This window comes from Callithrix jacchus, chromosome X (assembly GCF_049354715.1).
Source record: "Callithrix jacchus isolate 240 chromosome X, calJac240_pri, whole genome shotgun sequence".
Taxonomy (NCBI): Eukaryota; Metazoa; Chordata; class Mammalia; order Primates; family Cebidae; genus Callithrix; species Callithrix jacchus.
The window spans coordinates 25,341,189-25,357,616 of record NC_133524.1 but is presented as its reverse complement, the minus strand read 5'-3'; the positions used below and the strand labels follow the sequence as shown (position 1 = coordinate 25,357,616).

At 42.0% G+C, this 16,428-nt stretch overlaps 1 protein-coding gene across 4 annotated transcripts in view; it reads left to right on the top strand.

Moving 5' to 3' along the window:
* Positions 1-16,428, top strand: part of PCYT1B (phosphate cytidylyltransferase 1B, choline) — a 110,363-nt gene that overhangs the window by 50,496 nt on the left and 43,439 nt on the right. For 2 of the 4 annotated variants that reach the window (XM_078363401.1, XM_078363403.1), the window contains exons 2-3: positions 4,414-4,513; positions 13,004-13,120. In XM_078363401.1, the coding sequence (XP_078219527.1) occupies positions 4,414-4,513; positions 13,004-13,120 (217 nt within the window). Of the gene's footprint in view, positions 1-3,728; positions 3,938-4,413; positions 4,514-13,003; positions 13,121-16,428 lie in introns of those variants that run through there. The other 2 variants (XM_078363402.1, XM_078363404.1) reach the window with 2 other exon arrangements.

Here is a 16,428-nt window from a genome sequence, read left to right as displayed (position 1 = left end):
ATATAACCAGAACTTGTGTGACAAATAGGTAACAGACTCACCTTGTAATGACTGAGTATTCTGAAATCTTTAATTAGGTAGAAAGAAGTTTTATTGCAACCTAGCTCCAAGTCTGTGTTCTCTCAAGGCACTTGCATATGTGAGGTCCAGGGCACTGGGCCACGGCTTCTTAACCCTTTATGATTCTTGCCATCTTCTGCTAAACATAAAAATCTCATGTGCCAACCAAACCCCACATTTGGAATAGGCCTCTCAGGAAGGGCATAGTCTATCTTCTGATGATCTTCACCAATTCAGAAGCTTAGTTTCCATGCTTTACATGCTCAAAAGAGTAGTATTGTTCCCCAAATATGAAATTATTTAAAACTGAACATGCCTTTTCAAACTAATACCTTCTCCCATCCTAAAAGGGTCATTCTTCTTCACTTTGGAAGATTGCTACCACAAAGCCAATTCTGTTCCTACCTTTCTTAACTCTCTCCTCCATTTCTCTGCCCTCCAAACACCTAGCATCATATTAAGCATATATCATGTGCTAATAAACACTACAAAATGTGGTCTAACCTGAGGCTTGCAAATAAGGACAAGTAAGTCATTTGACCTGCTTCACTAAGTCTGGGCAAAAATATGGTTACACGCTTTTATTTCTTCAGTTAGTTGTTCGAGTCCCCAACCTTCTCTATCAGAAAATCATGTATCTCCTTTTTGAGGTTTCTCCATCCCTATTGCCTAAAAATCCTAAGGGTTTCCTTAGCTCACAGGGAGCCAAAAAGGTAACTGAGTTTGAGGGATCTACCACTGCTGTTGCTTCTTGCTGTCACTTGGTGTCACCTTGAAGACAGGTGCAATACAGTTCAGTGAAATTAAGTGAGCAAATACATTTAAAGTGGTTAGCATATCGATGGATACATGGCACTAAGTAGGTACTCAAAGATTTAGCTCTTATGTTATGTTTCATGTAGGGTCTAGACCAGAGGATCCCTGGAAGCCTCTCAGCTTTGGCAAATGGTGAAGTTAGCTCAGTCCCTGCCCCTCCCAGAAGCCTCTATCTTACTCACATTGTCCTGAAGTTGATCTGCCTCTAGTATATGGAAGAGGCAGAATCTAAGGAGCAGAGAAGTTTTTATAAAGCAATGATTTGTTCTGGCTCAGAGAAGGAGGGTTTTTTTCCCTTAACTGTAATCTGAGGTTTTTGGACTGAAAAAATATTGTCTCAGGTCACAGGGCTGGTTGGTAGTAGCTGGGCCTTAACTAAAGTCTTCCTTAATGTAGAACTTGATCAACTCAACAAGTATCCTGCTGTGCTTTAGAAAGCAATGCTCTGGAGAGCAAGGCGGTGGCTCATTTATTTTTATGTAATTCTTCTTCTGAGCACATTGCATTGTACATAACAAGAAATAGCCCTTCTCCATATCAACTGCTGTTAAAGATAGTCACCTGTGCACACATGCAAACCCAAGCACATTCACACACTTAGGAATCCTCTTTGCCTTCCATCTCTTTGGTTCTCCTTCTTCTTCCCTACTTTTAGGCCATAATAATTAAGAACAAAATGCACAGTGCATAGAAACCTTTTCTTCCCCTTTGAGTAACTATTGTTGCTTTACAACTTTCCCTATCTCTGTTTTAATTACCAGATTTCACACCCTCAGGAATACACTGTTCTTAGAAAATGCCAACATCTTATTTCCTCTTTAATAAACTTTGTGACTAGCACATAAAAGATCTCCAAATAGTAATTTATTTTAGGTCATGTGAAAAAGTTCATTGCCCACATATATTAAAAAGTAATGAATCATTAATATAAGCTAATTCTGCTTGCCAATCCATTTACCCATTTGAATTGTGTGCTAGAAGTCCATTCATAAGTCAATTTGTAGCCAGGCATGGTGGTGTGTGTCTGTAGTCCCAGCTACGTGGGAGGCTGAGGCAGGAGAATTGCTTGAACCCAGGAGATGGAGGTTGCAGTGAGCCGAGATCGCACCATTGGCCTCCAACCTGGGAAACAAGTGAGACTCTGTCTCAAAAAAATAAATAAAAAATAAAACAAGTCAATTTGCTTGTTTCTATGGGTAACTATGTTATCCATTATTATTCCTATTATGTATAATGGTGATAATAATAACAGTAATAACAACAACAGTTTATTGAGTACCAGGTATGTTGCACATATTATCTCTGCTTTTCACGACAGCCTTGCAAGATGAATAGCCCGTTTACAGATGAAACGGAGGTTCAAATAAGTTAAGGAACTTACTTTTAAGCCCACACAGTCAAAAGTATTTCTCGCTGAAGTATAGCTTCTCCTGAAGTGGTAGTTGTGGGCCACTCATGACTTTCCTTACTACATCTGTTGGGCCCCAGGCTGGTTGCCTGACCCAATGCCAATCAATCCTGGTTGTGGCCTGATTTGAAAAGATGAACTTGGCCAGTCAGATTCTTCCTTAGGAATTTGAATTGGGAAACATGGAAAGAGGCAATAAGTTGGCAGGAGAAGGAGCTAGGGCTGAAGGGCACAATGGAAAGTTGTCAAAGGAGTGTTGTAAAGGGACACTGAGGAGGCCATGATGGGCTGGCCATAGCAGAGCTGAAGCTGTGGAGCAGTGGAAGACAGGCAGTGGCTTTAATGTAGTGGAAGGAAATACAGTCAATGGGGTGGGACAGAAAGGATCATGTGTACAGAGCAGCCAAGTTGGTGCAGAGCACTCTGACACTCTGGAGCCATGTTCTGCCCCTTTCTTCCTTTTCCACAGTTTCTGTTCCAGGGTAGTCTTAAAAGAAATCCTCCATCCTTTGAGCTAACGTTAGTGAATGTCAGTTCCTTTCAACCAGAAGAGCCAAATTCAAATACATGGCCAGTTAGTGCTGGAGAGGGGATCTGAACCCCGGTTTTGTGGCTACAGTTTCTGTTCTTGTCACTGCGCCTCTTTGCCACATTACAAATGCCACTGTGGTTTACCATAGCCTACAAGGTCACCATAATGTATCTGAAAAAGAACCAATAATGAACCTAAATCCTTGTCCCAAGTCTTGGTTTGCTTCCAAAGCCCTGAAGGAGAAGGCGAGGGCTAAGAAAATCTCATAACTGGGAGGTCTCCAGACAACATTGAGCTTCTAGGGTGGAAGGGACTGCAATGAGGAGAGGGAAGGGGATGGGGAGGGCTCGGTTCTCGTCAGTGCAGAGAATGGGGGCTCCCCAAGGGCAGAGATTATTGGTCTTATCCCTGCTTCTATCCCCAGATTCCAACGTAGTGCCTGCAACATATTTGAATGAGTGAGCGAATGGATAAATAAATGGCAGAAGTGAGTCACAGCCCCTGTCCAAATGTATGGATCATTCTTCAGTCTAGTGTCCCTATGTTAAGGAACATATCTTAAACTGTCTCCATCTCTAAAAAACAATTCATGTAGTGCTGTGAATAACGTTTACAGTGACTAATCAGCTTTAGCTTTACCAATCATAAAGATGAAGTATTGGTGACTGTATTTATGGCACAGTTCAAAGACTACAAATGGGCAACTCTGGATTGCATTTGCCTTGTTTACAAAAACACCGCTTGCTTTGTCTTCATCTATCTGAAGAGAGTGACGTTTTCATTTTAAGAGGCTGACTAAAAAATGCAAGGCCACTTCCTGGGCAGGTTTCCAAGTGACTACATCTTTCTCACAGCGTTCCCCAGAGCCTTAGCCCAAGCTGCCTAGGGCGGGGCCTCTAGCTGCTGGTTGCTGTTGAAGCTACCACGGGAGAAGTCATCTGCAGCCTGCCCGGATTGCTGTGCTTTTAGACCTTCCAAAGGCACAGACAACAGAATTGGCCTTTGCATCGAAAGAGACATCAGAGTTTGTCATTGGCCAGGCTGGTGTGTGTGAAATACAGGCGATGTCAGGCCACACTTCTGAGTATGGCATTCTTTCCAGCCGAGTCTCCTGGGTATGGGTGAGTGTAAATGTTTGAAGACTGCCCTCGTTGGTTGTGAATGTTTGAAGCTGGGTGTTGTGACTTTCCAAGGGCATGACTTGGCATACTTCTTAACCCTAATGAGCCTCAGTTTCCTTTTTGTGAAGTAGAGATAGTATTAACCTATACTCTAGAAGTATAGAAGTACTATTCATCACAGAGGGCTGTGAAGCCTAAAAGAGATCACACCAGAGTATCTCATCTGGTACCTGGCATAGTATAGACACTGAAGAGCTTTTATTATTTCTGAAGCATCAGTAGAAAACAAACAAAAAGCTTTCAGTGATGATGCCCTATTTTTATTTCTAACAGTATAGTATTTCTCTGAAAGATTCAGTGGATATATTTGACTTCTTAATCATACCTGTGTAGCCAACAGAAACAAAACTTCAGAGGAAGTTAGTGCCAAAGGAAAGTTTGTTAGACTGTATTCCCTTTCTTTTTCTCCCTTCTAGACCCTGACGGCACCTGCTCCATTTGCTGATGAAACCAACTGTCAGTGCCAAGCACCCCATGAAAAACTGACCATTGCTCAGGCCCGCTTAGGAACACCAGGTGAGGCTGTACTCCTTTTTCTCAAATGGGTCCTGGCTTGACATTTAAAGTATCAGAAACGGTCTAGGCACAGTGGCTCATGCCTGTAATCCCAGCACTTTGGGAGGCTGAGGTGGGCGGATCACCTTGAGGTCAAAAGTTTGAGACCAGCCTGGCCAAAAAGGGGAAACCCCATCTCTACTAAAAATACAAAAATTAGCCAGGCATGGTGGGGCATGCCTGTAGTACCAGCTACTCACTTTGGGAGGCTGAGGTGGGAGGACTGCTTGGACCCAGGAGGTGGAGGTTGCAGTAAGCCAAGATTGTGCCACTGCATTCCAGCCTGGGTGACAGAGCAAGACTCCATTTCAAAAAAAAAAGTATCAGAAATGCCCAACATTATTTGTACAGCACTTGCTTTCAATCAGAGAGTTGAATTTAGAGATTATAACACAGTGCAAGAAGGGTAAACACTAGCAATGATAAACCACACCAACCACAGGAGCCGAGAAAAAAAAAAGATGCATCCGAATACGGGGAGTTTGAGCCTCAGCTTTGTCTACTGTTAGTTCTACAACCTTGGGCAAGTCACTAGAAAGATCTGAATCTGTTTCCTCAAAACAGGGACAACAATACCTACCTCAAAGTTTCTGTGATAACTAGATTCTTTGAAAGTACCCAAGCATTTTTAAGACCATGAAGGCATATACAAACCTAAGCTAGTATAATTATTAACATTAAAAGTCTGCATTTTTAGAAAAGTTTCAAATGTGCCTTAAAAAGAGTGGGTTGTGCTATAGAAGTTTGTTCATTCATTCATCTCTAAAGCATTATGCCAGAAGATGGATAGGGAAGATATTTGGAAAGAATTATAAGGTACCATCTCTGTTTTTCAAGAGTTTTCATGATAAAGAGACAAGACAACTAGATGTGAAATAAAAAACACTAGTAGCATGCGTACACGTGCTTATGGGTTAAATCCTGCAAACAGATGATAATTGATTCTTAGAGAATGGCAGACTCATTTGGCCTGAGTGGTCAGGCAAGACTTCCGGGAGAGAGCAGAACAGACCTTTTAGGAGAATGAGATTTGGACTGTGTGGGCAGAAAATGTAAAGGTATTGCAGGCAGGTGGAAGAGGAATAATGAAGACACAGAGAAATTGCTTCAAGAGTAGTAAGCAATTTACCCATTTGTGGCACTGTCTTGAGTGTGCCCTCAAAAAAAAAAACAAAACAACAGAATTTTGTATCTGATAATGCTCTTCAAAATTATAGTTTTTTGTTTGCTTTTCTGTTTTTGTATTTTTGTATTTTAGGTTTCACCATGTTGGCCAGGCTGGTCTTGAACTCCTGACCTCAAGTGATCCACCCATCTCAGCCTCCCAAAGTACTGGGGTTACAGGCATGAGCCACTGTGCCTGGCCTAGATTATAGTTATAATTGGACTCTCTTACCATCTCCTGCACTAGCCATATTTTGTGACACAATAAAATTGCCTACAATACGTTTTACAAGTTTAGAATTGCCCAAACAGGGGCTGGGGTACAAATTCTAGAAGAGGTAATGACAAACCCTGCCCATAGCTGTCAGCTTTTTGACCTTGTTTGTGGGGTCCAAGGGGTGATGAAACCTCAAGAGAAAGAACAGAAAAAAGCAAAAAAGCCATCAGAATTGGCATCTTTGGTCTTAGTTAGTCCAGCTGTGAAGCTATGAACATACATGGTGTTGTATGTATTCTGATACATGGAAATCATTCTTCTGTCTTGACATAAAGGAAAAGTCCAGGAGATTGTTTCATAGGTTCCTTTTCATTAAAACTGCCTTTTTTTTCTTTTCTTTTTCTTTTTTTGACACAGTTCTTTCTGTCACCCAGGCTAGAGTGTAGTGGTGTAATCACAGCTCACTGCAGTCTTAACCTCCCAGGCTCAAGCGACCCTCGTACTTCAGCCTCCCAAGTAGCTTAGATCACAGGCATGTGCCACCATGTCTGGCTATTTTTTGTATTTTTTGTAGAGACGGGGTTTTTCTATGTTGCCCAGGCTGGTCTTGAACTCCTGGACTTGAGCCATCTACCCACCTTGGCCTCCCAAAGTACTGGGATTATAGGCATGAGCCGCTGTGCCCGGCCCTAAACTGACATTTTTCTTAAAGGGAAACTCGTTTGTGATTTTCTGTTTTCCTTTTCAGAAAGGAAGTTTGTATTATCTGTTTCCACAGTGTGTAGAATTTCCCTGACTACATTTTTCAAGAGCTGCCTTAATGAATCTGCCTTATGCGTGTACCATCTGTGATGTAGTTTACTTAATAATTTTTCTTTATATATACTCGCTGTTCTAAAACTTTAATGTATTTAAAAAAGCAAACTTCAATCACTATTATTTACAGAAAATAGTATAATTAGCTAGTATCGCTGGCTGGTGATAAGTAGAAGATAACTATAAAGTTTATATGAAACTATGTAAATTGTATAAAATAAGTAACTATAAGATTTTAAAAGGTAAACTTGTGCCACTTTTTTTGCACATCAATTGTACAAAAAACAGTACTAGTTCCCATAATTACTGGGTGTTTAATAATAGTTTCTGTTTCGTTTTAAAGACTAGAGTTCATATCAGCATGTAGTTTTCTAGCAGGTCCTAACAAGGTAGAAGAAAGAGTGGTGAGTTCGATTTGCACTCAGACATCATCATAAATTGGTTGTATGACATTGGTTAAGCTGCTTTCACCTGGCTACCTCATAGGGTTGATGCAAAGATTATGTGAAACATATGTGCTTTGTGAATTGTATGTATGTCAAAGATACTGTTTAAATTCCTTAAAATAGTCATAATTCAAGCCTTGTTAATAGACATAATCAAAGATGATCAATCGCCCTTTTAATTTTGCTTGAATCTGAAGCAAATACCAAGAAATGCCTAACATACCCCACAATAGTCTGAATTTAAACTTAACGTGGTTGGTGATTGCTTCCTGTTTGGCTGTATGGTAGGGGTGTGTTTAACGTTTTAACCAACTGCCAAACTGTTTTCCAAAGCGCTCGTACCACTTTAAATTCCTGTCCGCAGTATTTGAGTGTTCCAGTTGCTCTGCGTTCTCACCATCGCTTGGTATGCTCAATTAAACAACTTTTTTTTAGCCATTCTAGTGTGTGTGAAGTGTTATCTCATTGTGGTTTTCATTTGTCTTTCCCTAATGACTAACGTTATCGAGGGTCTTCTTGTGTTGATTTGCCATACTTGTATTTATTTTCTTTGGTGAAATGTCTGTTCAATATTTGTGCTTTATTTACCTGGGTGGTGGGTTGTTCATCTTACCGAGTTTTGAGAGTTCTTTATATATTCTAGATACAAGTCCTATATTTCGCAAATATTTTCTCCCAGTCTATGACTCACCTTTTCATTTTTGTAAAAATGTCTTTTGAAGAGCAAACATCATGAGTCTCACAGGCTGCATTCAAGGTGTCACCCCAGGATCAGTTCTCATCTGGAGGTTGACTGGTGTTAGATCTGCTTCCAAGCTCACTCAGGTTGTTACCAGAATTTATTTCCTTGTGACTGTAAGAGAAAGGAGCCAGCTTCTTACCAGTTGTCAGCCAGAGGCCACTCTCACCTCCTAGAGGCCACCTGCAGGTCCTTGCCATGTGGCTTTCTCCATAGGCCCTTTCACAACATGGCAGCTTCCTTCTTCAAAGCCATCAGTGGAGAAAGAGAGTGAGTTTGCTAGCAAGATGGAGTCTTTTTCTTTTTTTTTTTTTGAGATGAAGTTTCACTCTTGTTGCCCAGGCTGGAGTGCAGTTGCACAATCTTGGCTCACTGCAAACTCCACCTCCTGGGTTCAAGAGATTCTCCTGCCTCAGCCTCCCAAGTAGCTGGGATTACAAGCCTCCCAAGTAGCTGACACCATACCAGGCTAATTTTTTTGTCTTTTTAGTAGTTACAGGGTTTCACCATGTTGACCAGTCTGGTCTCGAACTCCTGTCCTCTGGTGAGCCACTTGCCTCAGCTCCCGAAGTGCTGGGATAACAAGCATGAGCCACCATGCCCCGCCAAGATGGAGTCTTAAAATGTAACATAATCATGGGACTAACATCTACCACCTTTTCCATATTCTACTGGTTAGAAGCAAGTCACAGATCGCACACACACTTCAAGGGGAGGAAATTACACAAAGCATGGGCACTAGGAGACAGAGATCATTGGGAGCCACCTTAACATCTCTCCACCATAGCCATGGAATAGTTGTACTCTGACATCTTTTTTTGTTTGTTTGTTTTCAATTGACTTCCGGTCGTTGCCAAACCTCCAGCTTCACAGGTCAGTGGTATCTCAGACGCTCTGGAGAGTCCCTAGATGCCTAAAAGGATGTCCAGAAAAATCTCAAACAAAAGATGAAAACGGATCAACATACAAACTAACTAAAAAGCCATATACTCTTTTTTTTTTTTTCAAATGAGACATAGTCTCACTCTGTGGCCCCGGCTGGAGTGCACTGATGCGATCTCAGCTCACGGCAACCTTCACCTCCCAGGTTCAAGCGATTCTCCTGCCTCACCCTCCCGAGTAGCTGGGATTACAGGCACGTGCCATCACACCTGGCTAATTTTTTTTGTATTTTTAGTAGACACGGGGTTTTACCATGTTGGTCAGGCTGGTCTGGAACTCCTGACCTGTGATCCGCCCCCTCGGTCTCCCAAAGTGCTGGGATTACAGTCGTGAGCCATCGTGCCCAGCCTATACTCCTTTTTAAAAAAGCTTTATTATAGAGTATTTCAAATACCCACGGAAGTAGAACAATATAATGAACCTTCCTGTGCCTGTCACTTATACCTAACAACCACCAACCCATGGCCAGTCTTGCACCATGCACACCTCCGTCTGTTCCATCCTCTTGAATGGTTTGAAGCAAAATCCCACATTTCGTAGCATTCCGTATATATGTCTGAAGAATGGAAATTGCTGATACACCACGGTTTTTAAAAGTGAACTTATTGCAAAATCAGCTTTGTAAATACTCTTCAGATTTACCAAATGGCCTTTTTCTCAGTAATTACATCTTCTTTCTTTACTTTTCTTTCCTCCCTGCTTCCTGAATTCATTTATCTTGATCACCTCTGAATAAATAACAAAAAGTTTTACAAAACTGCCATCTGCTTTCCCCTGGGGTTTATATCTTAAAACAAATTTTACTCAATTGAATTCAAATTGAATAAGAACATTGAAAGCAAGGCTCCCTCATTAGACAGTTTGTTATTTCAAAGCATTTTCTATTTACTGTGCCTTATTTAGAATACAGTATAATCCTATGAAGGCAATTCTGTTCAAAATTGTGTATAATTGGAAATAATTGCAATTTCCAATCTGACATAAAGTCTCTCAACTTTTTTTATTAGAGAAATTTAATTATTAGAAACATTCTACCATCTGAGTCTATTAATGTAACATTTCTTTATGTTCCAAATTAATGAGGTTGCATTGCATCAAGAAATAATCACAATTTTCAATCTAAGTCTTAAAGATCATTCAACAGAAATTGGCATTGATTTCTGTCTTTTTAAAAAATTTATTTTTATAACATCAGCGTAATACATGCATATATATAAACATATATATGTATATATACATATACATACACACACACATATATATATATATATTTTTTTTTTTTTGAGACAGGGTTTATCTCTGCCACCCAAGCTGTTGTGCAGTGGCTTGATCTCAGCTCACTGCAACCTCTGCCTCCCGGGTTCAAGCTATTCTACTGCCTCAGCCTTTGGAGTAGCTGAGATTACAGGTGCCCACCACCACACCTGGCTAATTTTTGTATTTTTAGTAGAAACGGGGTTTCACTATGTTGGCCAGGCTGGTCTGGAACTTCTGACCTCAAGTGATCTGCCAGCCTCAGCCTCCCGAAGTGCAAGGATTACAGCCTTGAGCCACCACTTCTGGCTATTTTAAAAAGTCAGTAGTACCCTTAGCTTATATATAAAAAAAAACTAGAGGTCCCTTTCCCTACCTTCTTCACCCCTGATTCTTATTCCCTGTGGCACTCAACACTTGACAATCAACTTTCCAAAATGTTGTTGACTTTCTTATCCATTGTCATTGCTTTTCTTGTTTTCTCCGCCCTTAAGGGGTTATATCTTTTTAACTTAACTTTTAACTTTATCTTTTAACTCTTAGTTCTTTAAGTTTTAACTCTTAGTAATTGTTGCAGTGTTTCTAGGAGGAAGTAGAGATAATGTGAGTGTTCAGTTCACCATATTTAACTGATAGTCCTTGTACTTCTTTTTAAAGAAGACTATTAGCTCAGCCTATAATCCCAGCACTTTGGGAGGCCAAGGTGGGTGGATCAGGAGGTCAGGAGTTTGGGACCAGCCTGGCCACCATGGCGAAATCCTGTCTTTACCAAAAATACAAAAATTAGCCGGGTGTGGGTGTAGGTGCCAGTAATCCTAGCTACTCGGGAGGCTGAGGCAGGAGAATTGCTTGAACCTGGGAAGTGGAGGTTGCAGTGAGCTGAGATCGTGCCACTGCACTCTAGCCTGGGAGACACAGCAAGACTCTGTCTCAATAAATAAATAAAAATAGAACACTATTATGGCCGCTTATGTCTCTTTCCTTCTCACTGCAAGAATACAATGTCTCTATGTTGTTTGTAGCCATGGAGAAAAGGTGATAAGGGTGCTTAAAATGAGACCATTTTGATATGAGAAACTACTTCTTTCTCCTCTCATCCATTTTTGGATCCTCTTCTTGGACTTTCTAGTGCCCTTATGGAGAGTCTAGAAAGGTGTCAATATTGGCAAAGTATATAGAATTTTCTATATAAAGGTAGCAGGGATCTTCCAGACTATCAGGTTGGGGGTATAATAGAGCTGCAACCAGCCCGATGCAGTGGCTCCCGCCTGTAATCCTACCACTTTGGGAGGCCGAGGTGGGTGGACTGCCTGAGCTCAGGAGTTCATGACCAGCCTGGGGAACATGGTGAAACCCAGTCTCTACTAAAAATACAAAATTTGTCGAGTATGGAGGCTTGTGCCTATAATCCCAGCTACTCAGGAGGCTGAGGCAGGAGAATCGCTTGAACCCAGGAGGCGGAAGTTGCAGTGAGCTGAGATCACACCACTGCACTCCAGCCTGAGCAACAGAGCGAGACTCCATCTCAAAAAAAAAAAAAAGAGCTTCAACCTCCTTCCTCCAACCAGTTAAAAAGAATAATTTTGTGTGACTTGTTTTGTCTTGTTCCTCCTCCAGAAGGCCTATTTCAAATTGATGGAACTCTATACCCAATTTTCCTAGGTGACTTGAAGGGGATGGGTCTTTGGCCTGGCTGAGCAATAGTGTTATCCCGCTGTCTCCTGGCTCCCAGGGGTGCTGTACTGAGGTGTGTCCCTCTTCCTTTTGGAAGCACTTTTTAGAGCACTGCATGCCACTGTCTGTGTAACCTCTTCACTTCTCACCTTTCTCCCTGGGAAGGACTGTAGTGTTGGCTGCTCATCTTCAGCCCTGAGCGCTGCTTCTACATGCAACATTACACCCTGACTCTCCTCCCTTTGAGGCATGTGTCCCTCATCTCTTTATTTTTTGAGACTGACCTTCGCTCTTTTTGCCCAGGCTGGAGTGCAATGGTGCAATCTCAGCTCACAGCAACCTTCACCTCCTGGGTGCAAACAGTTCTCCTGCCTCAGCCTCCCAAGTATCTGGTATTACAGGCATGCAACACCATGCCTGGCTAATTCTGTATTTTTAGTAGAGACACAGTTTCTCCATGTTGGTCAGGCTGGTCTCGAACTCCCGACCTCAGGTCGTCCGCCTGCCTCAGCCTCCCAAAGTGCTGGGATTACAGGCATGAGCCACTGTACCCAGCCCCTCATCTCTTATTATACCAAAGAGGTTAGGGAGATCATTACAGTGGTATGCTAGTCAAGGTTTAACAGCTGATCCTCCAGCATGAAATAAACCCTGATTTGTAGCATTTGCCAATTTCTGTAGTGTAAGCACTCTACCTTGGCTGACTTCTGGCTACTCACATGACTTGGAGTTGGGAAGAAAGGTGTAAGGTGGGCCATGTGAGCAGATTCTAGTACATCACTGCCTTTGGGAACAGGAACTTGGGATCTTCATTCAGGACTGCCAGACTCAAGGATGAAGTCATTTGTCTTTTCCATGGAGCTCCTCAGTTACTCCTGCCTATGTGTTCCAGCTGGGCTGACTGCTGGCTCAGGCACCTAGACTCCACCCTCGGTCAAGAGAACTGCCCAGTGCTCTGTGTTTGTCTCTTGTGTTGGCTAAAAATGTGTGTTCCCTCTGTTGATCTTAATTTTGTTATGTTTTTGCTCTGCTTTGATGTCTTCAGAGGAACCTCTTTTTAAAATCAATTTCATGCACTGATGTGAAACTGATGGTATGTAGAGATTGTGTCTTATCCAGAAAGTTTCTTATGACTGATGGATGGCAACTGGGATTCCTCATTCTGTAGTTCTGTTAACAGTGTTTTCTTTCTCCCACAGTGGACAGGCCTGTCAGAGTATACGCCGATGGAATATTTGACCTCTTCCACTCGGGTCATGCAAGGGCCCTTATGCAAGCAAAAACCCTGTTTCCCAACAGCTATTTGTTGGTAGGAGGTAAGAAGTGCATTTTTTTTTTTTGTCTAGAAAACTCTTATAATATGCTTTCTGAAAAGGGCCCCTTTCACAGTTCCATCAGAAAAATCTGACATTGTTAATGCTTCCAATTCAGCCCACACTGGCTCACTTGTTCACTGCCTGAAATTTAAAATGACGTTTGAAAAACCATAGGGGAAGTTGCATCATGGGATTGTAATACCCTGATCCTCAGAGAGAGATGGACTGATAGTACCACCAAGGGTAAATGCTTCATGTTTTCCATCAGTGCCTTTCTCCTAGTGTTTAAGGCTTGATCCAATTTATGTTTCTAAAATTTTCTAGTGGGATAAGAGAAGCAATATTATTCTGATTTCAGATCTCAAAGAACTGAAGAGAGTTAGGATGATGAAGAGCAAACAAGGTCATTATCTATTTCTTTTGTGTGACCCACAGCACTTAGGACAATGTTGTGCTAACACTAGTGGCTTGTAACAGCCCCACTTAGTTGAATGTGTCAGTGCATTAAAGACGTGGAGATTTATATATCCAGGTAATCTCGGTTCACAACGAAGGGACCAACTTAGTCACTAAGTCTGTGGAAAGAGAAGGATTGTTAGGTGTGGACTGAAATTTTCCTCCACCAGGAGGTCTAACTATTTAAATTTGGGTAAAAGGGACAGTAACTGACTGGGAAGACCTGTCTAGCTTCTGGAAGGAGCATATTCATTCACAGTAATCAGGTTTTGTGGCATATAAACTAGGCACCATCAAGCCTTACACCTCTACTGGGAGAAAAAAAAAAGTACTGGTAGTAGACTACATAACTGTTTTTTAAAGCATTTTGTTACTTCTGCAATTAAAAACTACTTGTTGTTTGTTTGTTTCTTTGTTTGAGACGGAATCTCACTTTGTTACCCAGGTTGGAGTGTAGTGGTGCCATCTTGGCTCACTGCAACCTCCACCTCCTGGGTTCAAGCAATTCTCCTGCCTCAGCCTCCTTAGTAGCTGGGATTACAGGCACGTGCCACCACACCCAGCTAATTTTTTTTTTTTTGTATTTTTAGTAGAGACAGGGTTTCACCATGTTGGCAGGGCTGGCCTTGAACTCCTGACCTCAGGTGATCCACCCCGCCTTGGCCTCCCAAAGTGTTTGGATTACAGGCGTTAGCCACCATGCCAAGCCAAAAACCACTTGTTGGATATTTAAGAGGAACTATTCTGCAGATTTTGCCAAGGGTGGTGACCACAGGACCATTGAATGGAGTTCTTTCCAGAAGGAAGAAATGGTAAAAGGCAAGGGTTACTGGGCAAGTCATATAGAGGGAACCCAAAACAGGCAGGGAACCCAGCACTTGCTCACTTCGCTTTAGCCTGAAAACCATTTATTGAGAGAGCACTACCACCTGGAATCTTATCCTAGGCTACTGGGGCCCTGGAGGGACCTCTGCAGTATTTCGGCTTCAGTCATTTCGGTGGTCTAAGTTTAGAGGTTTTAGGTGTGGGTCACAGTTAATAGGAACACTAGCTGGTGGCCCTGGGTTATCACATCAAAGGTAAGATCAAAGGAAATGTGCAGCTTTCAGTATATTCTTGTAAATTGGAGAAGGCAGACAGTTAATATCAGCAGCTCTCTAGGTCATTAGGCAACTATGATTTCAGTGATTCACTGAATGATTTCTTCATCTAACAACTTTTTTTTTGAGATGGAGTCTTGCTCTGTCACCCAGGCTGGAGTGCGGGGTGCAATCTCAGCTCACTGCAGCCTCAACCTCCTGGGTGCCAGCGATTCTCCTGTCTCAGCCTCTTGGGTAGCTGGAATTACAGGCACATGCCACCACATCCAGCTAATTTTCCATATTTTTAGTAGAGACAGGGTTTCACCATGTTGACCAAGCTGGTCTTGAACTCCTGACTTCAGGTGATCTGCCTGCCTCGGCCTCCCAAAGTGCTAGAATTACAGGTGTGAGCCACTGTGCATGGCCCCTTCATCTGACAACTCTATCGAACTCTTACTATGTGCCAGACATTTTTCTGTATACTGGAAATGCAGCCATGAATAAAACAGACTGTCTATGTCCTCAGAGAACTTAGAGTCTGAGGGAGAGGCAGTCACTACCCACTAAACAAGTAAATATGTAGTAGTGGTACTATGAAGAAAGATAGGATAAGAGAAAAGAGTGACTGGGTGGAGGAAGGAGGGATGTTTTAGGTAGAAAGGTCAGGGAAGACCTCTCTGAGGAGGTGACATTTGTGCAGAGACCTGAATGAAATAAAAGCACACAAAAGCCAGAACATCCAATCTTCCCTGTGCAAGGTTCTCACCAGTCAGGACGACAGTGTGGGACAAGCAGAGAAGACACGGTGACTCCAGTGACATGTTAGTTTTTTGATTTATGCATCTTAAGGAGGCTTTCCGTAAAATTACAGATTATTTCATACTCAGATAAATTAATATGGGCAGAAGTTTGGACCAAGAAATAAAGCAGAAAAGAAGGAGAAAATTTTCAATAAGAAATCCTGGACTTTTTAGCACCTATAGCAAAGAGGGCCACACAGTCATTCTATGACTCTCAAACTCTAGAAACTGAATTGTGCCATCTGGAAGAACTATTTTCCTGCCTGAGTTCTGAGATAACTGTTTCAGATGGTCACTGTGTAAGGGGCATTGAATAATCCAAAGAACAATGTCCTCTCTCCCAGGTTTACAAAGAAATTCAGATACTCCCTCGATGGTTATTACATGGGTTGTGGAAGCCATATTAAACTACTAGGATGACCACGAGACTATATCCTTTAGTAAGTGACAGGGATTGGAGTACAGATAGAAATAAAACAATACAACACGAAGCTATAAAGAAATAGTACCTAGACTTCTAGGGAACAGTGACAGAGTAAGAGTGAAGGCTGGACATGGTGGTGCACGTCTGTAGTGCCAGCCACCCAGGAGACTGAGGCAAGAGGATGACCTGGGCCCCGGAGTTTAAGGGTATAGCGAGCTATGATCACACCTGTGTGTAGTTACAGCACTCCAGCCTGCACAACACAATGAGACTTCATCTCTAAAACAAACAAATAAGAAAAACACCAACCATGGGCAATAGAAACAATAATAAATAGTTTCAGTGTGTTCTTTTCTCTATAGATTTCTTATTCTTATTATCTCATATAAAATAACTGAATGGTAATACTATGAAATATTTTCTAACCACTCTATTAATAAAATTCAGTGACATCCTGGCTGGGCGCAGTGGCTCACACCTGTAATCCCTGCACTTTGGTAAGCTGAGGTGGGTAGATCGTCTGAGGACAGGAGTTTGAGACCAGCC